Source organism: Micropterus dolomieu, linkage group LG15 (genome assembly GCF_021292245.1).
Source record: "Micropterus dolomieu isolate WLL.071019.BEF.003 ecotype Adirondacks linkage group LG15, ASM2129224v1, whole genome shotgun sequence".
Taxonomy (NCBI): Eukaryota; Metazoa; Chordata; class Actinopteri; order Centrarchiformes; family Centrarchidae; genus Micropterus; species Micropterus dolomieu.
The window spans coordinates 20,131,534-20,154,855 of NC_060164.1; the positions used below are offsets into that span (position 1 = coordinate 20,131,534).

The 23,322-nt window shown below is 39.9% G+C and overlaps 1 protein-coding gene and 1 long non-coding RNA gene across 3 annotated transcripts in view; one reads left to right on the plus strand and one right to left on the minus strand.

Moving 5' to 3' along the window:
• The window catches only part of LOC123983944 (equilibrative nucleoside transporter 1-like), a 43,710-nt gene that overhangs the window by 13,912 nt on the left and 6,476 nt on the right, over positions 1 to 23,322 (minus strand). Inside the window, exons 1-7 of one of the 2 annotated variants that reach the window (XM_046070408.1) lie at positions 15,186 to 15,245; positions 6,266 to 6,356; positions 6,050 to 6,131; positions 4,757 to 4,938; positions 3,736 to 3,875; positions 1,477 to 1,611; positions 131 to 228 (exon numbers count right to left, since the gene is read on the minus strand). In XM_046070408.1, coding sequence (XP_045926364.1) covers positions 131 to 228; positions 1,477 to 1,611; positions 3,736 to 3,875; positions 4,757 to 4,938; positions 6,050 to 6,131; positions 6,266 to 6,294 — 666 coding nt within the window. In that variant the 5' untranslated portion in view covers positions 6,295 to 6,356; positions 15,186 to 15,245. Of the gene's footprint in view, positions 1 to 130; positions 229 to 1,476; positions 1,612 to 3,735; positions 3,876 to 4,756; positions 4,939 to 6,049; positions 6,132 to 6,265; positions 6,357 to 15,185; positions 15,246 to 23,322 lie in introns of those variants that run through there. The other variant, XM_046070406.1, reaches the window with a different exon arrangement.
• LOC123983945 overlaps positions 14,503 to 23,322 on the plus strand; it is a 31,530-nt gene continuing 22,710 nt past the window's right edge. The window contains exons 1-2 of the long non-coding RNA XR_006828334.1: positions 14,503 to 15,021; positions 21,201 to 21,325. This is a non-coding gene — a long non-coding RNA (uncharacterized LOC123983945). The remainder of the gene's footprint in view (positions 15,022 to 21,200; positions 21,326 to 23,322) is intronic.

Consider the following 23,322-nt stretch of genomic DNA (forward strand, 5'->3'; position numbering starts at 1 on the left):
AAAAGCACTAAAAATGTAAAAAAAAGTTAATAAGGTCAATGGGAACACGTTTGAAATGCCTCATGATAAAAAACTAGAAAGAATGTAACTCTATAAAACAATGTTTAGTTCAGTGAATATTACACCTTACCATTCTGGGTAGTGTGAAGTAGGACATTATGGCCAGTAGAATAACAACACAGGCTGTGATGAAGTAGCCAAAAGCACTGTCCTGCAGGGCTGATCCACCTAAAGACATGCACAGAACACATAGAATCATTAGTGTTTTAGTATTGATTTAACTTTACAGTTTTTCTTGTGGGCTACAGCTTTTGGGGCGGTGGCGATGTTGCAGTGGATAAGACACATGCCTTTGCTGTGAGATCTCCGGGTTCGACTCCCACTGCAACACATCCACAATGTGTCCCTGTGCAACCCCTAGTTGCTACCTCTGACACATATAGTAATTGTTTTGGATAAAAGAGTCAGCTAAATGAGTAAATGTAAATATCCTGCAACAATTCTTTCAGTCAGTCTTTTAAAATTCCAATGGTTGGAACTAATGATTATCAATTAATTGACTAATTGTTTAGTCTATATATATACATGTCAGAAAAATACCCATGGTGTGATGTATCAAGTTGCTTGTTTTCCCCAAATGACACCCAGAACCTAAACATACTTAGTTTAAAAAAGGCAAAAATGAGGAGCTGGAACTATTAAATTAAATTAGATAAATTACCTACATGATTCATTGATTATCAAAATAGTCGCCCGACTAACTGATTCATCAACTAATCATTTCAGCTCTAAATCATATTGTATTTGACACTGAACCACCAGCAGCAACTCAGGCACCAACAAGAGGACCTTGTGAATATCTGCTCGTCAATACAACAAGCTATAGCCTCAAAATTAACCATGAGGTCGAATAAAATCTGAGTAAGTAAAGTAAGTATTTTGTGTATTCTTGTGAGAGGTCTCTGTATATACTGCTTGTTCTTACTGGCAACATTAACTGCCAAGTTTAAAAGCCAAGAAACTATATTTATACAAGCTAGATGTGATGTAACTGATAACATCTGCAATAAGCAGATCTGAGTCATGTATTTAAGAGCACACACAGAAAGACAAATCATAGAGGAACAACCCAGTGCCAAAAGGATATCCAATTCATTATTCTGTGAAGGAGATCAAATTCAAAGAGCGGCCAGCACAAGTTATTGTTAATCATTGAACATTTGGCTGACTTTTCACCCAAACAAAATGAGCACATTTAATATTAAACATTTGCGGGTGAATGTGACACAAACCTCTCTGGCAATATTTGTGGGTCGTGTAATCGTGTAAGATATGTGAAGTGTTTTTGTTTTGTGCAACAAAACTTTCCACTTGTCTCGCACCAGTGTTACCTCCTGCTAAGCTAATGTACAGCACAGGCAGGTGTGTTGTGTATTTTGACCACCGCCTGTGTACTAGTGCTTTGGTGTGACATACTGGCTATTGCGCAGATCATGGAGAAAGCAGCAAAGGTGCCGGCCAGGCCCTGTCCACTCATGATGGGAGTGGTGTAGGAGGCAGGCAGAATCCCGGCCAGCCCAAACAGACTGCCCTGAAGAATCGCCCCAAACGCTGGGGAGAGACACATAAAAGGATGTTTAAGACACAGAAAAGTGATACAGAAAAAACACACTGTCCCACAGCAACAGGAAACTGAACCGCTGTCACAAGCAGCGAGAGATTATATCGGTGACTGAGGTGCCTTCGCAAAGACAGTACACATCCAGCCACAGCCTGTTCACCCTGCTGTCATCTGGCAAGAGATACCAGACTACAGAGTAGCTGTGCATATAATTTTTGTTTGTAATGTTTGCTTTTGTGAGTTGAATAAAAGAAACTACCATCTCATCTCGTTATACAACCCTGTGTAAATCTACCTTGTACCTATATAACTACTATTTTTCTTATCTCACTTTACACAAGGTTGGGGCCACTAAGGCTTTTTCATACAAACTTGCTTTACGATCGCTTACAGCAACTTTGGAACTTAATCAGCAGCAGAAATCTTGCAACGTGTCCACGAAGAGGAATGTGCCGCCGTTGACATCTAAGCTTTAAGGACCTCCCCTCTAAATCAAACAAGATGGGCTGTTCCTCATAAAGACCTGGGGGTCAGGACTGGCCCAAGGGGGATAAAGGTGGGGGTCAGTATATCCCTGCTGCTCAGTGAGTCATTGTAAACAAACTAACGCAGTGAGATTACAGACTGTGTAGTGAAGCTCAGTGTGGTGTGTGAGTGTGGGGGATTTCCCAACACAGCGGATGCAGATGATATTGATGAAAGAAGGAGAGGACATGTGGAAATAATCATTTGCATGAGTTCAATGTGGAAATGCTTTCTTTAAACCACTAATACAACAGTAATGGTAATGAATCCTACCTTCATTAAGGTGTTAATTCATCTTTATTGTCATGTTAGAGGCTGTAGATTTGAGTTTGACTTGAGTTTGAGTTACTGTGGAACTGCAATGTGTTATATACTAAAGCCTAGTTCACACTACACGATTTTAAGGCCGATTTGCCGAGAGGCGAGCACGTCAGGCTGTGATCAGGGGTAAATCACCGATTGATCAGCGGTCGGCAGTCGTTATGTGTGAACTACTCAACGACGCATCAAAATGGCTCCCCCGACACATCACCGACGCCAGCCAGCCATATCTAGCATGCCAAATATCTGGAGGAGTCGGCCGACTCGACATCCACATCCAGCCAATGAGAGCAGCAGCTACTTTTTCACCACAAAGCACTCCAACTCACACCTCCAGCTCGCTCCATTCTTTCATCCGTATCCTTTGTCTTTTCTAATTGCTATCTTTATAATCCCTTTTCACATTTCACGTGCGTTTTCTTGACAAAACATGGTTTGGAGACCAGCCGTCGGGCAACAGAGTCATTCACAGCTGGTGTAGTGTGTGACCCCGCGTCACCGATCAGCCACATCACCACAACGACGACGGCGATTGTCCGACACTGAAAGTCATGTAGTCTGTCCGAGCCTTGTGTTTCTAATCTACCATCATTGATATAAATGGGTTCAGTCTATCTGAGATCCAGTTTCTGAGGAATCACACAGTAAAAAACAACAGAAAAATTTAATGTAATGTATTTATTGATTTGCGTCCCAAGACAACGACGTCCAACGTTTCTACCAACAAAGTTTTTTTCTTGTAAGGCAATTTTTCCTCTAACCTGGATCCAGACCTCTGAATCGCCACCCTTAGATATTATTGTTTGTTCAGAGATACTGACATAACAATGGCGCTAAGTGTGAATGAGACTGTTGCAGCAGTGCAAGTTGCTGTAAGTCGACTGCTTCACTACTGATGGTTGGTTAAGAACAAAAAAAAACACAAAATCAACTCCACACCAAACAAGAAATTGGCTAATATAAACACATTCAGGCTGAATGAATGACGAGACAAAATAGAAAATCTGCTTAATTTCCCCCTGCAAACACCCAAAATCTCACGCTTGTGGTGTCTCATTTAGGAGGGGCTGTTTTTTCTCTGCTGCTTGTGTCTTCTGTTTTTTTCCCTTTTAATCTTATATACTAAATTACTTAACTTTATACTGTTGCCTGACTGTTGATTAGTCTGACATAGGTTTGAGCTTCCTTTTTGAGTAGGCAGAGACCTTCCCTGCACTTAAAACTGCACGATCGTGTAATTATGATTAGTTAAGCATTTAGAAACTCACAGTTGATGCAGACAATTTTGATCATAGTGAGAGTGAAGAAGGGCAGCGGGGCCACGTCCACTTTTACGAGCACCGCCGTCAGCAGGAAAACCACCAGGATGACGCCCAGGCTGCCAGAGATCCGGAGCTTCTGAGGAATCCTGAGACACATAGAGTGAAAACAATAGACAGAAATGAAATTTAAACTATTACATAGGTAGGGTAAACAAATATCAAACTACTTATGTTCATCATATAATAATAGAAGTGTTCAAAGAAAGAAAAAAGACAGCAGGAAGGTTTTTATGTTTTTAAATCAGACTGGGGAAATGAAAGAGGGGATATGGAAGGGTGGTGGTGGTGAAGTAAAATATTTTCCGATGATGCTAAGGGGGTCAAGCTCAGGTCTTTCCATCAGAAAATGGAAATGTAAGTGGAAAACAGAGTGTGTCAATTCACAATGAGTCGTGCTTTGTTCATCTAAAAAGGAAAAATCTGGGGTCTTTTTGAGAGAGAAAACAAGGCAGAAAATAAATAAAGTGATTGCATGGAGAAGATGCAGGGAGAGGTAAAGTACAAGATGCAGAGGAAGTAGAGAACATAAATAGCATTCCTGGGTGTGTTTGTGTTGAGTCAGCCAAGGTCGGGGTCCACCCCAGATCTCTCTAAATCCGACTTAAATTAAAGCAAACATACTGGAGGCATACAGACATATATTCACATAACGGGATCATGTTACCTATAGTGGCATGGGGTGATCAAAGGGTACAGATAATTAGGAGGGTTGGCAGGAAGAGAGGGAAAGTAAAGGTGGAGAATCTACCTTCATCCTTTGAATGTAATCTCCCATGTTACCAAATGTCTCTTTGTAATAAATAATCTAAAATTCGGTTGCTACAGCATTTACCTGTACAAGGTGTTTGGTGGATTCTGAACACCTTGTCTCAAAAGGACACCAAACCAACTAAAGAGGCTAATGATTACGAAAAATCTACAGGGTCAGTTTTAAATGTTTCTTTGTGTGCGTCAGTGTGGAGCATACCTCTGGTGTAAGAAGGAGTTGAGGCAGGTGAAAATAAGCAGAGGCACCATGGCGCAGAGCGTCATTACATTGTTAAACTTTGACTCCAGCACACTTCGATTGTCCCCGCCCACCAAAGTCGCATTTGCCGTCAGATTGAAGGAGAGGTCCGTGAGTGGGTCCTTCAGCCGACTTGTGAAGTACTAAAAAAAAGGATGGAGGAATTTTACTGCAATGGTTATCAGCTCTCAACAGTTATATTAATGACTATGGAGTCACAGGTTTATGTCATGTTAATGGAATTTGATAGATGTAAGTGGCATATAGTTTGTTTCACAACCTAGAATTTATTTTTCTGGAGCATTTCAAGTAAATAAGCCAGGGTTTCATCTATGTACATTTTGCCCATTGATGAAAAAGATCCTAGTTGAAACAGTTTATGCCATCTACCGATTATAACTTGCAAAAACGCCAATACTGAGAGGGGTTTCTAATATTTTTGTTCAGGCCAGTTATATAAGTTAGGGTGGACTAAATATTAGAAATACATCTCACCATGACATCTGAAATTTTAGCTTTCAAAACCACACAGTTGAATCAACACTAACACTCTAAAAGAGCTTCAACAACAACTAGATGGTACAACATCCATGAGCGTAGGATTACAGGACTGTATTAGACCGCATTCGTTTTAGCTAGGTGTAATTTATCAACTGGCAACTGCGACCTTCCACCTCTACATTTATACTCACTATAAATGTAGAGGTGGAAGGTCGCTTGGATGAAATATTTTACGTGCTTTAATTATGCACAAATTAAATACACATTTAAGTTACTGAAGTTTCTTTAAAGTTTTCTTTAAAGAACATCTTATTTATCAAAGTAGCTTTCCAACTTTCCTTTGTCAAAACAAATAGGCACTCTAAGCTATTTTAAGCTTCAACCAAACTTCCCCCTAAGGGTGGGTCCAAATGAACTCCCCCAGGATAATGAAATTTAAATTCCACATTTTAAGTTAAGTTAACCCCTTAAATCTCAAGAAGAATGGTTGTGGATTAGAGAGGCTACACCACTGCCATGCATGTTCACCTGGTGGGAGGCAGGGCAGCCGTCCTGAGTGAAACCAGGTGGTTTGGGGAAGGAAAGATAAACAAACAATCTTTGTTTTCTCTAAGTTAGGTGACCTTCCCCTAAGTGGAGCCCAACATTTTAATTAACTCACAAATAGGGCTCTTCCTTTAACTTCCATCAGTCTGTTGTTCCAAGGATGTTGTCACATTCAGAAGATTGCCATTGTTCTAAAATGTTACTCACCATTGTTGCCGTCATGAAGAAATTCCACGGTAAGAGGGTTCCCAAGCCCAGGATGAAGAAAATGATCCATACTGCATTGTATCTGGTGGAAAAAAAGGAAGTTTGCATGAAATTACATCAGTGAACTCATTCAACTTAATATCAACAAACAATTGAGAACAATTTATTCCCTGGATGTCATCCAAATCCAAAAAAACCCCCAAGAGTTTGTCTTACTTGTCCCGAGGTGCGTTGATGGCCGTCATGTTTCTCGTTAGACTCCCAGAGACACGTGCTCAGTCAGGGCTTTATCAGGGTGGCACCAGGTCTGAAACACACAGATAACAAATACATCTTTCAATTATGGAGAACATTTTGTGTGCCAGCACCTACATGTTTATCATGAGCAGCCATATGTCTCTACTTTCTATATTTAGATATTTCAATGACCTAGTTAACGTGTGGGCCAACACAGCCGTTTAATAATTGGCTGCATAATGTCAACAAAAAAATACATTCAACCACTTACAACTGTCAGATTAAGCTGAGTCAGAAAGCCTCAAGCTTTACGACATAGAAACTACTCAGATTTCAAATTTATAGGCTGTGAACATGTTTTAGTCATTACAGAGTCAGATAAACCAGCCACAAGAAGATAGAGCTTCATGCAAGAACCACTTGCACAAACAGATTTGTTCTTAAGTGGCTTGTACGAGTGATTAAGAAGAACTTGCCGCATTCACCAATTATCTAATATTTTGATGTACTTCTGCAAATGGGGAACTTGTTAAAAGTCACAACTCCGCAGACAGACACACCGATTCCACTGCAGACGCTGTTAAAAATGTTTCGTTTATGGACCTCCAACAGCAGGACTTCAATCTCTGAACTCGTGAAGTTCTTCCTTTTACTCTTTGAAGTCATTTTCATGAATGAACACTTCCTGATATGTGGGGCAGCATGCAAAGGCTTATATAGTATTATTGTGGTGTTAATTATGCTAATTAGAAATTCTCATGAACACGTGATCATTTACACACAGTAGGCATTCATCATGTATAAACAGGTCATTTACACAGTTATCTGATGTTAGTAGCATTTGCTGAAATCTGATGTGGCACACTCACAAAGTAATGTTCTTGAATGAGGCCCAGTGAGTGAGTAAACACTCAACCTCGCAATGTAATTCAAAGAAATCTTTCCTACAGCTGAGAAGTCACAAGACAACCTTCCCATGCATCGCCTCTCAAAGCATAACATTCCTCTTAGATGTGCTAAAATGTGAGAAAAACATGACCATTCTGCCATTATCTCTCTTACAAGCAAAACACAAACTAAAACCTGTTAGCGTACTTACAGAAAAGTTCAAGCAGGAACCAAAGACTCCTCTTTCCTCTGGTCAAAGCACCACTGACATAAAGGCCAAACAAACTCAGGATACTTTATTTTATACCATCCAGAGGTTTAGTAGGTTGACACCCCTCTGTCTGCTGCCCATTGGACCTGCCCCTCTTTGCATATGAGTATCCATCCCTCCCGCTTCCCTCTACCTCCCCTTTCTCTTTCACCCATCCTACACATTTTTACACTTACATTCCATGCATGTTAACTTCTATCATTTCAAGTAAACGGAGCAAATGGAGCAAAAGTCAGATCTTTCCTCGACAAGAGAATTGAATAATCATCTGAGTTATAAGTGCTCTGAAAAGAAAAAGATGTAACAGCTAAGAAAGCGCGAAGGATTGTTTTTTAAATTATAATATTTCACAATGTTCTTCAGTCTCGTGTCTCTATATTCCCATTAGTTCCACTCTGCGTATGATCCTATTTTTGAGTCTATTCTTCCATGTCTTCTTAATTTCTCCCTCCATTCCCCCCTAGTGCTTTCTACCTCCTACTAATTTCTCACATCATTTCATCCACTGTTCCTCTTCAGCACCTCTATCCCTATTATTTTCATGTCTGTTACTTCCCTGGGCCTTTATTGTGCAAATGATGTTTTCTCTTCTAGTAACTCCCCTCCTCTTTCTATTTCATTCTGCTTTGATCTCCACTTTTAACTTATCTGACACTATCCGCGCTCTATCACCCCTCTTTTCAAGCATCTTTTCCTCTACATCTGATAGAAAACATGTGCTCAGATAGAGAATAACTTTCTCCTCCTTCTAAAAAACACAGAGCCAATTGGCATCAAATCAAGCCAAACAAAAAGAGGTTAGGTTAAGGTGGTCTCAGTGAATACATGTATCATGAGTACTTGCAACAGCTCTAAATAACATGCTTTGATGGATCGGTCACACATCCTAATAGGCTGATAAAAGTTTTAAAGGTACCTTGTGGAGTTTTTGACCACTAGAAGCGTTGGATAAATGTTTGAGTGGCTTCCCGTTTCTTTTGTTCTCATGTACGAGCAACGACCACATGTGACGTGATAATTGGTTTCACACTATTACACTGATCAACAGGTAGCAGTAATGAGGCAAGAAACGCAGCAACGTGTCAGCATAGCAGGCATTATCGAGTAGGCTCCATCACTCACTTTGCAAAAAACTATCAAAACCACCTTGTCCGCGCAGTCACTGCCACATGCATGCAGTCCTTGTGTGCTAGAGTTGAACAAGCCGAGAAATTCACGACTGAAGTTAAAAGTGAGTGAACAAACAGCGCCAGGAGATAAAACGCTGACACAACCAGCCTCGCAAAAGCCACTAAGACAACAGGTACGACAGAACTAACGACTATAAAGACAGATGAAATGGTTTACTCGTACTGTTTAATATCAGTAATACTCGCACTGTGATTTCAGTGTTATTATATATTTTTTTACTTGAATGCTTCAGTTTTAATTAATTACCTGTTTTCATTAATGTCATTAGTAAGCAATAATAAATATCCTATTAATAAGAGCGAGCAAGTACAATATTAGACTTTTACAAACACTGAACACTGAAGGATCGTCTAATTATGGTTAGAAAAAATCAGATAAAATATATAATATAATATCCTACAGCACAGTCCAAACTTTATCATAGCTGATGGTATTGCAGACACCACTATGAGTCGGTTTAAAAACACACTGGCTCAGCCATGTCCCAGATTCCTGTAAAGTATGCCTCTCTCAGCCTAATGTGTCATCAAAACGAGCCAGCTGGCACGCATTGACGGTGCACACCAAACACAATCACACAGGCACTTTGTAGTCTGTAGAGTGGCACAAAACTCCAGTTTTGGCATCAGTCTGACACTTTAACAAGCTGGCCTCTCCGCAACATCCAACTCCAACTCCAGCACCCCAATGGAAAAACCAATGGAAAAAGATTTAACAGCAGAGACAGTAATTTACTGTTTCCTCCTCCAATGTCAAGATAAAAAAAAAAAGAAAAGGCTCTGAACAGAAGCTCTAGTGTGCTTTTCATAGTCACAATTATGTGCAATATTTTGTTTTTATTTTATTAATACAACTTAAAACTTGGTCTGCTCATACCACACTGTCTATATAATAAATGTATTTATTTATTTTATTTACCTCACATACTGTTAATACTGTATAATTTGCTAAATTAATATTTCTTGCTTGAGGCTCATTAGACACTTTCCACAAGCATTTTCTGTTGGTCTGATCCAAGTGTTACGTGAAACCTCTATTTATCAGGTTTGCTTGTCATTCTGTTAACAGTTAATTACTTTTGTTTCCATTTTCCTTTTCTCTATACAAAGTATATCCAGAATATAGGATTTTGTCTCCTCTGTTTTAAAAAGGACCAATGTCAGAATATCCAGGTGGGTAATCAAGTGAGCTAACACATAAAGCAGACACCTTTTGAGCAGGCATCAAAATTAACCTTATAATGCTTCATGTCCTGTTTAAGAGCAGCGATGCGCAAGACATAACCTGAACTCAGCAATGCGTGCTGAGGAGTTTAAACCTGCAGTGCGGAGCTTTTTGTCTCCCCCTTCTGACAGTGACAACACTGTCGACACGTGCTTATGGATTATACAGTAGGCTCCACTAGGGCCCTATGAAATCCGTTTTCATTTGTGCCGAAATCTGTGTTTTCCGTTTAAACCAAAACCAAATGAACATGTAGAAATTTTCAAATGTAGGCCTATGTGCAATTATTAATGGACACAATTCACAATGAATGTATTGTTGCTGTTACTGTGATTTGTCCCCTAATAGGTTATTACTTGATTACTGATCATTTCTTCTCACAGATCTTCTGCAGGACAGCCTCCGTATGCTGCTTGATGTAGCTTTTTATTTGTTATAACGAATATCTGACTCCGCCCACACAGCCAAGAAGTCTTGAAGGAGCTCGGGTCTTGCACATAGACTGTGTAAAAGGAGGTCATGCATCTCCCGATGTGGTTGCACTTTTGAGTTTGTTGAAGTGATGAACTCTAGCTAGCTGACTATGTGTGTGTGCATGTCTGTGCGTCAAACCCTGGGTGAAACACCGACACAGAAACACAGAGAGCAGAGGAGAGATGCAGGGTGCTCTTAAATGAAACCAAAACATGGCACTGCCAGAAAAACTACACTGCTATGTTTTTCTGTTTTTTTGGCTGTGTGCTGTGAAAAAGATTTATTCTTTAGTATTATTATTTTTAATTTATACATTTCTGCATTAAAAAGTGTGACCTAGACTAAAACTCCTGCTCTTCTTCATTTTACACCACCGACTGGTTGGTCAGAGCGCCTGCACAGTGTGTCCACAAGGAAGTGGACTTAACAAAATATACCTTGCACATGGGGTAAATCTCGATAGAAAAGGACAGGAGTACATCGTTCTTGTCTCACCAGCATGCCTCTGCAACAGGGTCGCCTTTGTTCCCAGGCTGACATACAGGAAAGTGTAATGCCGGTCATATGATGAACAACCCTGTCCTCGAGGGCATTTCCCAGTGCTTATAGATGGCGAACACCCTTGTCCAAGTTATAACACATTATTTGCCCAGTATTAGCAAAGTAAACGGATAACAGGGAGGTATTTCTTTTATAAAAGGAATACTTCCCTGTTATCCATTTGCTAAATTTCTAATTCCTTTTGACACAGTCAGTGGTGACATATTCCACATTTATCTGGCATGCTCATTGCAAGAGCTGTTCCATGGATCTCCTAACGTTCAAATATATAGGATGTAATTTGGCAACACTGCAAATTTACAAAAATGTTCAAAACGTCAACCTCTGAATGCAGCATAGCTTAAACTATCACTAAAACTGGAGTTGCTGAACCCTGGTGTTCTGGATGTGAAGATCTGCTGGTTCCCATTCTAGCAATCTAATTAGAGGTTATTTCACAAATGGGACACAACCTGGATACAATTAACTGTGATTAAGTAGCTAGTAGCAAGAGGACCACTGAATTTTATTTCTCACATCAGTAGCTGCAAAATATTATTTACACAAAACAGTTTCAAAGGCCTTTAAAATGTCAATCTGCACTCATCACACCAAAACATACTGCACCAGTGTTCACATGCCACAACGGCCTGTTTTCTTAAAATCTGTAGTCTGAAAGTTAACAGAGGCTGGATGCACTGCTGCAGGGTAAACAACACGCAATTATTTCCTTGCATGGGACAAGCTTGCAACAAGCTTTTGGGGGACCTGGATCTGAATCAGCCTGACTTGACTCTTTAATTCTACTATTCTACTAACTACTCACCGATGATTCATTTGCTGCTCACATCTGTGCATGACAACCAGGTTTCCAATTTCATGTCGACCGACACGCAGCCACACTGACGCATACATAAAATGCAGGTTGCTCAACAGCCCAGGCCGAGGGCCATCCAAGAATACATTACCATTACGTTGCAGTACATTGACTTTTACAGCCTTGATTCTCATTTCACACCGTGTTTCCTCCTGCTCTCCTCTCAAGGACAGTTATTAATGTCCTCAGTCTGTCTGGCGAGAATTGATTCAAAATGTCACAACAACTCAGAATCCAACAACAGACAGAATGGAAAAAGTACAGGAAACCCGAACGCCCGTTACCTAATCTTAAAAAGAAAGATTCTCTAAAATGTTACATCACTGAGAAATTACCATGTCTTAAGATGTCTGGTGTCTGTTTTTGAATAATCGAGAGAATAATGAGCCACAGGATTAAAAATATCAAGCTGGATTTATGCCTCTCAGTTTCCTCTGGTGTAGTATAGTATATTATAAAGTTCAGCATTTTGATTTCACTTGTTAATGTCATAGTGGCAAAAACACAATATGGACTTAACATGCTCAACATTCTGAAGCCTGGTTATGCATTCATAACATACGTGTAGTAAGTATGTGTTCACATTATTTCACTCATTTTATGATACAGGACAACAGTGGGACAGTTTGCACTCGAAATGGCTTTTATTGGTCATAAAATCTTAATTTGTTGAGGTAAATATATCTGCTAACAATGTCCGATAATGGAGCGTTACTAGAGAACAGACAGAGATAGTGAATCATTACAGATGATTAGCTCATAGATATCTATCAATCGAAATGAATAGTTTCTGATTAACTGAATCAGCCAGTGAGTGGCACGAACTAGTAACAACTCATTAAGTACTCATTACTTAATTATTAAGTAACATCTTACCTCATGATTATGCCTACCTGACCATTATTTAGGGTTAGGGTTAGGGTTCTGCCCCAGTTTGTCAATTTACAGATATTTATAAACTAATCCATTATGTAATATTTAGTGGCCAAATAAAAAATTAACAGATTAAACAACTACCTGAACTAAAACTTGTTTCAGTGAACACTGGCTGTGAACCGAAGGACCCTGACAGGTAGCATATAGTCACATCAACACATGGACAGAGTGGATTTGGGGTATTCAGGGTCAAACCAAGCAGACTCAGCAGGCCTAGGTAACAACAGACCGATGAAAATTAACTCCAACAAACCTCAGATAACATTGACTGGACCTTTTATTTCTGGGAAGCTGGGGTCAGAAAGTCACTCAAAACACAAAATTCAGCTTTGCGCCTGTTGCTGTTCTCAGTCAGGTCTCTGCAAGATTGTTTATCACCGAGAGATGAAGCTGAAACTTCACTAGTTTCAAACTCCTACTTGTCTTTTAAATCAAGGCTTTAAATGTTTCTGTTTGCCACTGACTTTCCCAAGGTCATTTTAAGATATTACATTTTTATACTCTACCTTAAATCTTTTATATCGACTGTATTTCTACTGTTTTCTTTAAATTATTTACTTTATTCTTTTTATAAATGGTCTTATTTTCTGTTTTATTTGTTTCGTATGTTCATACCTTTTTATGCTTTGTGTAAAGCACTTTTAATTGCCTGAATGTGCTATACAAAAACTTGCCTTGCCTAATCTAACTCTGTTATATATTATAATATTTCAGCCTTTTCTTTCTTCCCAAAGAGACTGCCATGCTTTGCAGGAGTGGGGTGTAATCAAGATAATACAAATACGAGCAGAAAAACATTGGCACGGAGACAGGAAAGGAAACTTTCGTGAGACACTAAAAGTGTAAATTCTGGGGGGAAAACTCTGGAAAGTAAAATAAATCTCATCTGACACAAAAGTCTTAAAAGGTCTCCAAATCCATTGTGTTCTCTCTGACCCGCCCCTTTACGCACCAAATACTTTCCCGCCACTCAGAGAGGGCAGGAACAAAGCCCATCTCCAGTTGCCTGTCTTTTTCTTTCTTTTCTTTTGTAAGAATAGGGGGGCCAAGGCGCCCACACGCTCTTTGTTGAGTCAGTTTATCCTAATCTCACTTTTACACAATGAGTTGCCACCAGCCAAAAGTGGGAAATTATTTTTTCTGCCCAGCACGGGAAATAATACATTACATAGCACTGGTCAACTTAGGCAAACAGATGCTCATCTATCTGCACCCAGTGGTGAGTGTATGCTGCTGTCCCATCAGCTGTTCGGTGACAAACAAAGCCCCCATTCTGGTGTGCTCTTCTCCCTGCTTCAGGGTCAGCAGAGTCGCAAATAGCACAGACACGTGTGGCATGGAGACAAGCCAGGAAAGTCTCACTCATAGCCAGAGAGATCCCTCCTCATCTAGAGGAGTTATAGTAATCACGTAATACATTTTAGAAGAACATTACAAAACTATTCCCTAAAAGCATTAAAATTCCATGCAACAGTACAGTCAAAAACACTAAACTAAGTATCATGTAACTGAAGTCACTGCTGATTAACACAGGCGCATTTAAAATAACTGGAATAATACTACTGCTGTGAATTACTGTATGCTTGTGACCTACATACAGACTTTATATATAGTTTCTCCTTACAGCGGTTAGTGCTTGCTCTTAAAACCAAACCTCAGTGTTGCCTCATCGCTGATATGCTTAAAGCTTTCAACTCTAACTTTTTTTTCCAGTATCTCCCCACGTGTTCACACGGAACATTTCATTAAGGCTGCCAGTCACACACGTGCTCACGCAGACAGCAGAAGGCATGAGACACATGATTTATCATCAGACTTAAAAGATCTATGGTATAAATCAGAAAAAGACACAATCTGGCAAAAAGTGCCCCATTTAGGACTTTGAGCTAATGTTAGTCTATGTGCTGAGAATTATTATTATAGTCAGGTAGCAGAAACTGATAAAATTAAACAAAATGAAGCCGGAGGAAAGGAATGAAATACCGGTAGTTTCAGCATCTATTTGCCCATGAAAAAACAGTTTAGTCTCCATCTTCTCCGTCAGACATCTAACTCGCCCACAACACTGCCGCTAACTATAACCGCCAGTTATCTTAGCTTCCGTTAACTTAGTTAACGCTAACTAACTTAACGCTGCCCGGCTGAAGAGACCATGCTTGGAGTTGGCGCTAAATTTAATTTCCAGCTCAACAAAGGAGGCATGTCGGTGTCCAGCATCAACACACTGGTGGTACCCTTGTCTTTTTTTTTTTGTCTCCCAGGAACAGTTGAAGACATCAAAATCTACATCTGCATCCTACAACCAAGAAAAGGCAGATTTTCCTACTGAAACGAGTAAGTTAACATTTCTGGTTCTTTCATCAACCCGCCTTTAACTGTCACTTTTAAATTCAAATTCGAACAGTCGCCATTCTTCAGAGTTAACGGCCATAAACGGCTGTTGGTAACATTAACTTGGTTAGTTAACTGTCTCAGTGAACCACGCGCAGATGTCCTACCTTGTCATCGCAGTCTGAAGGCTTGTTGTGTCTGAACGTTAACTTCTCCGGTCTGAGTCACCCTGCCTGTTACATTCACGTGCTCACTGTAAAAGTTACAGAGCAGCCGCAGAAGTGAACGGACCTCTTACCGTGCAGTCATTTCAACACATTTTGGGACATGAAATAAAATAAATATGGCTCGCGTAACAAAATTAAGAATCTTGTACTGACATTCAAAAATCTTGTAGTGAGTAATCGATTGAATTTTGGTGTTATCTTTCATCATATTGCAGTATGCCATCTTATTCAAAAACTAAAATGCAGTATTAACTAAAACAGTAAGAAACATCCTTTTAGTATTAATGATTGCATTTAAACCCATGAATACAGTATGTAGTGTCCTTTGGGTAATTCTTAAGTAATTCAACTGCTAATTGTACTTCAACTGCTAATTGTACTTCAACTGTAATTGTAGAATTTTCAATCGTCCCTGAAGCCACCAGTCTCGTCATTAGAGGCGGGTAAAATTCATAGTATTTTTATGTGGGTTGACAGTAAAATGCCACTTGTAGGCACAGCAGTCTGCCAACTATTTAACTTTTTCAGAACCATCTTTAATGATTAACGATACTCTCTTTAGACCCTGCGCTGGTGTGGTCTACCAGTCACTAACTGGCAATGGTCTAGAGATATAATCATTAGACTATATATCTTTTGTATTTTTAAAATTTGGGCTGTTAGAGGCCTCCCAAAAACCAGAAAATGCAGTGACAGAGGTGAGCGATATGTATTACAGCCTCTATTTGTAATTGTATACTATGATATTGACATATATTGATATATATATAAATAAAATAACTATACAGAAAGGTTTTTTGCAAATTCAACACCCGACAAATCATGGTATTTCATCACATTAATGAAAAAATGATTGCAATATTTTCACAAAGCATTCCTGATCATAGATTTCCAACATTATCCACAATGGCCTAATTGACCCAGAGATATTAAAGACAACTTCCACGGTTTATGATATGGCAAAATATCTGATGGGAAACAACTTTATATCGTTTCCTGGTAATTATCACATTGCTTTATCCTGTGTGGCGATAATTATGGTCACTGAAAGTTATTAATACTTTTGTTTGGAAGATACATTTGCTGGCTGTTCAACTCGCTTTGTTTCTGTCGGAAAAGAAGACTGCTGGAATAAATTTCCTGTTTTGAGTTGAATTGCAACTTGGCTGAAGGGTCAGAGCTGACAGAGCTTTAACAGTCTGAGGCATTTAGTCAAGGACAAAACACCACACGTAAATAATAGAAAAGACAGAGTGAGCCTGGGGGAGGTTGCATTCTCGTTACTGTGTTTTCCATGTACAAAAAGCAATTACAAATTTTGAATTAGTGTGCTTTAAATGAGATGGAACAAATTACTTACTTACTAGGAAACGTGAAGTTAATTGATACTATTATGGAAAACAATGTCCTGCTGTAAATCTGTCTGACAAAAGACGTTATGGTGCTCTCTTTTATTGCTTTTAGAGTGCAGGTTGCTTTCTGAAATATCTGCGAGAACTCACACCAATATATAACTTCATCATAACACTTGGGCCTGTCTGAAGCGCCGCACTGAGAAGTTGTTTACTGTTGTTTTTTTGTGCGTCTGGAGCGTTGGTGTCTGCTGTTTGCTCATATAGTCGTGGTAGGTACACAGTCATCCACACCCTGTCTCCCCCCTGGCTAAAAAAAGCCTGCTGCGGTTATGGACAGAAACCATCTGTGAAGGAGCGCAAGTCTGGCTGTTTCCTCACTGCAACAAATCCAAAGAGGAGGAGCTGAGCCACAGAGGACTGAGGGACTACTGTCTCTCTGCTGGTGTGAAGGCACAAAACACTTCATTTCCATCAATGGCCATTCAAATGTCTTTATTCCCTTTAGTTGAATATGTCTTTCTATTCTCTGTGGTCCTCTGAGCCTCAGGAATGTTTACTGGCTTGCACATTGGCAAAGTTTTGTCAGCAGCTTCTCAGGGAACTCTGCCTCAACTGGGTTTTTCCACGGAGGGAGGGAGAATGATGAAAAGAGTGAAGCCAAGTGGTGCAAAAGAAAAAAGAGACATGTCTACGAGACACCTCCTTCATCAGGCAAACACTGAGCATCCAAGCAGAAATGAGAAATTTAAACGGAAATGTAAGAAAGATGACTGCAGATGATAAAGCGCAAAGCAAAACTGCCAACAGTGAAAACAGTCTCAACTGTAGCTCAACAGGTGCCTACAGGTGTGATTTAGGTTTTTGCCACTAACTGAGCGGCACCTGTGTGATATCTGCCAGTAAACAGTGGAGAAATTTTTTAGCCTGCAAAAGCTGAACAATAAGCCAAATAAACCTGATAAGACACCAGCATTTATCCATAGTATGCTCATCCGTGTTGTTGCATGGATGTAGGAGTTTCTGTTGTCAGACACAAAACTTATTTTATCAACTCGTTCACTTCCTGCTGACCCCAGACAGTTCCCTCTCATGCCATTTTTAGAACACAGGTTTATGAGCAAATAAACATCATACATGTCTAATTCGAGAAATCCTGTGAAGTCTGTGGCACGAGAGTCGAGCTCAGGGAGAGGAGGAGGGCATGACGTGAATGGGCTGGAAGTGGCTTTCTGACCACATACTGAGATATAAGAGGACAGCGGTAGAAAAAGGAATTCCAATGGATGGCCTCTCCAACCCCTAAATGGCTCAGGAAACGAGTGATTGCGATTAAGAATTTAGATGCCTGGCTCCGTTTTGGACGATTAAGGTTTGAACTGAAGTGACGAAGACGGGCAAACAAAGAAAAAACTCCTCAGGGAGGTCTGTGAGTGAAATCCCTCCTCATCTTTACTTTAGTAGCCCCATTCAAATTCCCAACAGAGTGTGAGTTGTCTGAAAGGGTCTCACACTAGTATGAAATCCCTGTCACGATGGGTGATCCGCAAATCTGCTGCTGAAGAGACAATACATTCCTCTCAATCCAGTGGTGCATTTAGGAACGAGAGCTAAATTTGAGACAATCCATTATCTTTAGTTGAAGTCCAGCCACTTCCAAAAAATTCTGCACTTGTTGCTGACATTCCTCTCTGTACCCATAAAAATCACCCAAAATCCGTACAAACATTGAAATCAGTCCGTTCACCCCTTCAATATTTACAATCCCCATTTATCAATTATTTGGTATGTGCTAAATGTTGACAAAGGCTTAGATTTTGGATGCAAACTTATCTAAAAAATGAAGCAACCTTGCCAAATACATTTTAGATTTAGTAGCCTATAAGTTGTAGCTGGAATGTTGTGTTTCCCCACCTATCAGTAACATTATTATTTATTTTCAAAAGCAAAGTAGGTGTTCACATCAATTATTTTAGCCAAGAGTGAGTTCTTAATCTTCTTCCAATGAATGCTTTATTAAATTTAGGATTTAAACAAGATAAACAGTTCAGATTCTGTTCTGCATGTGAGGAGGAGGATTGTGTTAATGTGCATTCCTTTCGTTTCCACATTCCTGTGCTGTTATGTGTGAATTTAACTTGTGTAGTGATGGTGTTGTCCTGATGACAGGGTTGGTCACATGCAAGCTGCAATCTTCGGGTCTGAAAAGTGAAGCAAATGCAAGAGCCTTAAACCTGCATTATTTCTGATGGCCAGCAGAGGGCAACTCCACTGGTTCTCCACTATTTCTCACTTAATTTATTACCTCACTTTCCCAAAGAGAGTATGGTCTCAATCGCAAGCTTCAAGTCTTCTTCAATACAGCACGATGTTCATTTTGTAAATTATGGTTCCATTTAGAGGGAAAAAGATGGCATGGCTACCTTGTGATTGACAAGTTGCTACTACAGCGACCTGTCGGGCATTGCGATGCATATCCCTCCCTGGCTCCGCCGTCTCATCCAAATATGGTCACTTCTGGTTCCAAAAAAACAAGATGGTGACAGCCAGTATGCCAAACCAATATGCCAAACTCGAGGCTTCAAAACGGCATTCCACAAACCAATGGGTGACGTCACGGTGGCTACATCCACTTATTTTATATAGTCCAAGCTCACAAGGGCAAAAAACTGCTGCTGTCTATTAAAGGGGTTGAAACTTTGGCCACTCCCAAATCTGTAATGTCACAACAGTTGTCACACCCTTGTATGTGCAGGACAAAGAAAAAAACGATATAACTTTAAATATGGACTTATTTAATTGGTTAATATTTCATGGATTTGTTTAAATGTTTCATGGACAATTTTGTATTGTATGAATGTTAGATTTCTATATTTAGCAAGGCCTAAAAATTACTTAAATGCAAAGACAGTGGACGCTTTAATTGATTTCCTGTATTAATTCAATGGTTTATGCTAGTGTTCCGGTTTGCAATAAGTTCTTTGTAATATTTCCATCAAATCCTCCATCGTCCATCCATTCATTCATCTACATGCTTGGCTACTACTAATAAACTGTTGGAATGCCTTTATTAGATCATGTGTTTAAATAAGTACGACACCTCTGATGTTCCGTGAACCAACGTCACCACCATCACTGTAGTTTTTTCAATTGTTCAAGAAATCTATTTATAAGACTTTATAAAACCTCTTTGTATGCATCTGACGCTGAGTTAGCGGTGACAGGTTTATCTCTGATTGCCACATGATGCCACATACATTAACTGGTGAACCGCATGATGCCACAGGATTACGCTGAATTATTACCAAATAAAGTCTCACCTCTCTCTGCCATTTCTCTCTTTTTCATTTTTTTCTCTCTCTCTTTTCAGGGAGTTTGTTAAATGATTGTTTAAATAATATTATTAACATTTTATCCTAACAGAGATGCTACTCACCAAAGTAGGGCAGCATGTAGCCCTGTTCTGCGGGTCTCGATCAACAGCTTACATTAATGCTAAGGCAGTAATATTGTTGGACGCTGTGCCTCACGTTTAACTGTGAATTTCAAGCATCTTAAAATATTTTGTTACACATTTAAAATGGTGAATGAAACGCTATTTAATTAGAAGAGAGTAGCTTTGATACCCTGATTAAATTGGGCTTTAGGAGTGCACTTTAGGTTTAAAAAAAGCTTTTGTTGCATATTGTTATGGTGAACTAAAAAGAAGCTGCACTAAACAATTTGACTTGGTTATTTGGGTATTACTTTGAGCAATAACACATTCATCTTGTGGCCCTGAAAGAGTTTACACATATTTTGTAATACACTGTAATTACTATATCGTTTCTCAGTTGTTCAGATAAGCTGCTGCAAAATAACTTTTTGACAAACAAAATAGTGGCAAACAATGCATGATCATTATGGGACTGTGTAATGTAATCCAATACCACAGCCCTGCACAAACGTCTTTCTTCTCCTCTTTTAACCTTGTCTTGCCCCAATATATTTGCTAAGAATGTCTGCCTTTCACACACATACATATATAATGTGGCAAATGTGGCAACATTTTACTCGTTGTTATGCTGTTGTTTATCATGTACGCATGTGTTGTGTTCAGGGGTTACGAGTGTGTGTACCATTCAGTTCAAGTGAGAGCATGTATGTGTGGGATCGTGCGTTTACGTGAATGCATGTGTGTGTGCACGCAATCAGATATGTTTTCTTGTATGTGTGCATGCATGGTCCAGGGTAAATGACATCACCTGTTAAATCAATTCAGGAACTGAATTCCCTGCTGACAGTCTCAGCTGTTAAAAAACTTCTGGTCCTTGCGCTCTTTGTTTTGAATTTTGTTTCTTGGTCAATCTTTTAAAAGATCGTCCTCATCCTGGCCCATCCATTTATCTTATCAGAGGCTGTCAGCCATCCTGTTGGCCTGTCGTGATAAGGAAAATAATCAAACCGAGGTAACTGAGGGCAAGGTTCTATTTTTTTAAGATCTTGGAGTATTGCCATTACCTCGTTTTCTATGCCGTGGTTATGTCCATGTAACATCCTGTTTGCCCAGTTAAAACCCATTACTCAATTGTTCTCTCTCTATTGCTGCGTGTGACGGCACCAGTTCTGTTTTTCAGTCTGATACCAGCCCACTAAACCTCGACTGGTTGGAGCCCTCTCCTTTTGTTTGCTTGACAATTTGGAAAATGGAAGCCATCTGTTGAAGCCATCAGATCCACAAATACATAGGTAAGTTTATTGTTGAAGGAAACATATAGAAAAAAATTGGAAGACTAATACAATAATATTTTTACAATTCTTCCAGATATTAGGGGTTAATTATCCTGTTGAAGGTGGCCTTTCCGACAAGTACCAGCTCTTTTTATGTACAGTATACTCCAGCGAAAATTTGTTATCAAACCTTATTCTGTTCCTGAAGTTCCCAGGTTTATTTATTTTTTTTACAGGCTGAGATTTCATATGCTGTCACCAGATCCCTCAGCTGCATGTGGACCGCATAGCGCTGTGACAACCATATGATTAAGTGCGATGCATCTGCCACATACATGTTTACTATTAAATATTTTTAAATTCTTATACAAAACGTTTAAAGTCATTGCATTTCAGACACGGCTGTGCACTGTGAACCCTCACATGCACCCGCAACAGGGTGTCTCTTAAAGGTTGGAGTATCCGATTCTGGAGAAACACCATGACAAATACCATGATATAGAATGAACAACAATACAGCAAGTAATAGAACTAACGTTTGCTAAGTTGTAGGTTAGCAAACTGTCGCTACAGTTGCTGCTGTGAAGCTAACATGCAGAGAGGACAGGACGGTTTCCTAGAGCCAGCACACCAGCTTCAGACAGCGATGCTCACAACTGTCCTGCTACTATAGCTAACAGCATGTCTTGGCAAACTAGAAAGTAAGCTGAATGTCCGTGGGCAAGATATTTAACGTTACCTGACACATAAATCATGACTGGAATAGTATTGTGTGGCTCGGTCCAAGCCACTATGTTTGATTTATTTTCAGCGCACACAGAACAGACAGCTAGCGAATCATGAGGTGATATTTGCTGAATCTGACAAAACATATTATGTGTATGTCATTTTCAACCAGCACAAAGACACTCGTGCACTTCGTAAGTACGGGGGATGATGTGATGCATTACATTACAGTACATTTACTCATTTGGCAGACACTTACATTTGAGGAACTTACAAAGCATCAAATACAGCATGAGAACTACAACTGACAATACATCCTAGTAAGAGCACTAATAAATACAAGTAAGAGCTAATAGCACATATCGCATCAATGGGGTAAATACCTAGGGAAAGAAGTGAGAGTTAACCAAAAAGTGCAATCAATCCAAGAGAATTGTAGGGGATAGAAGAAGAAGCGCACAGGAAGTGCATGTTAGAGGTAAGGAGATAGAGTTGTTATAAGAGAACGTGTTCCCGGAAGAGATGAGTTTTCAAGAGCTTCTTGAAGTTAGAGAGGGACGCCCCTGCTCTGATGGCGTGTGGTAGCTTGTTCCACCATCGTGGTGTCACAGATGAGAACAGCCGGGACTGAGATTGCTTTGTGTGAAGGGATGGCAGAGCCAGGTGACGTTTGATGGAGGAGCACAGTGGCCGAGAAGGAATGTAAACTTGTATTATGGAGTTTAGGTAGAAGGGTGCAGACCCAGTAGTAGCTCTGTATGCAAGCTTTAGTGACTCGAATTTGATTCAGGAGGCCACGGGGGGCCAGTGGAGGTCACTGATTAATGGAGTGACATGCGTCCTTTTGGGCTGATCAAAAACCAGACGCGCTGCTGCGTTCAGAGACATTTGTAGGGGTTTCACCGTACAGGCTGGAAGACCTGCTAGAAGAGCATTGCAATAGTCAAGGTGAGAGATAATCATGGCCTGTACCAGAAGTTGGCTGGCATATTTAGTTAGGTAGGGCCTGATTTTCCTTACATTGTATAGAGCAAAGCGGCACGACTGAAAGACAGCAGCAACATGGTCTGAAAAGGACAGCTGGTCATCAATCATGACACCCAGGTTTCACACCACCCTGGTTGGAGTGATGGTTGAGGCGTCAATTTGTAGTTTGATGTTATGGTGGATAGACTGCTTGGCTGGAATGACCAAGAGTTCCGTCTTAGAGAGGTTTAGTTGAAAGTGGCAAGCCTTCAACCATGCGGATATGTCTGAGAGACAGTCCGAGATCCACTCTGAGACTCTGG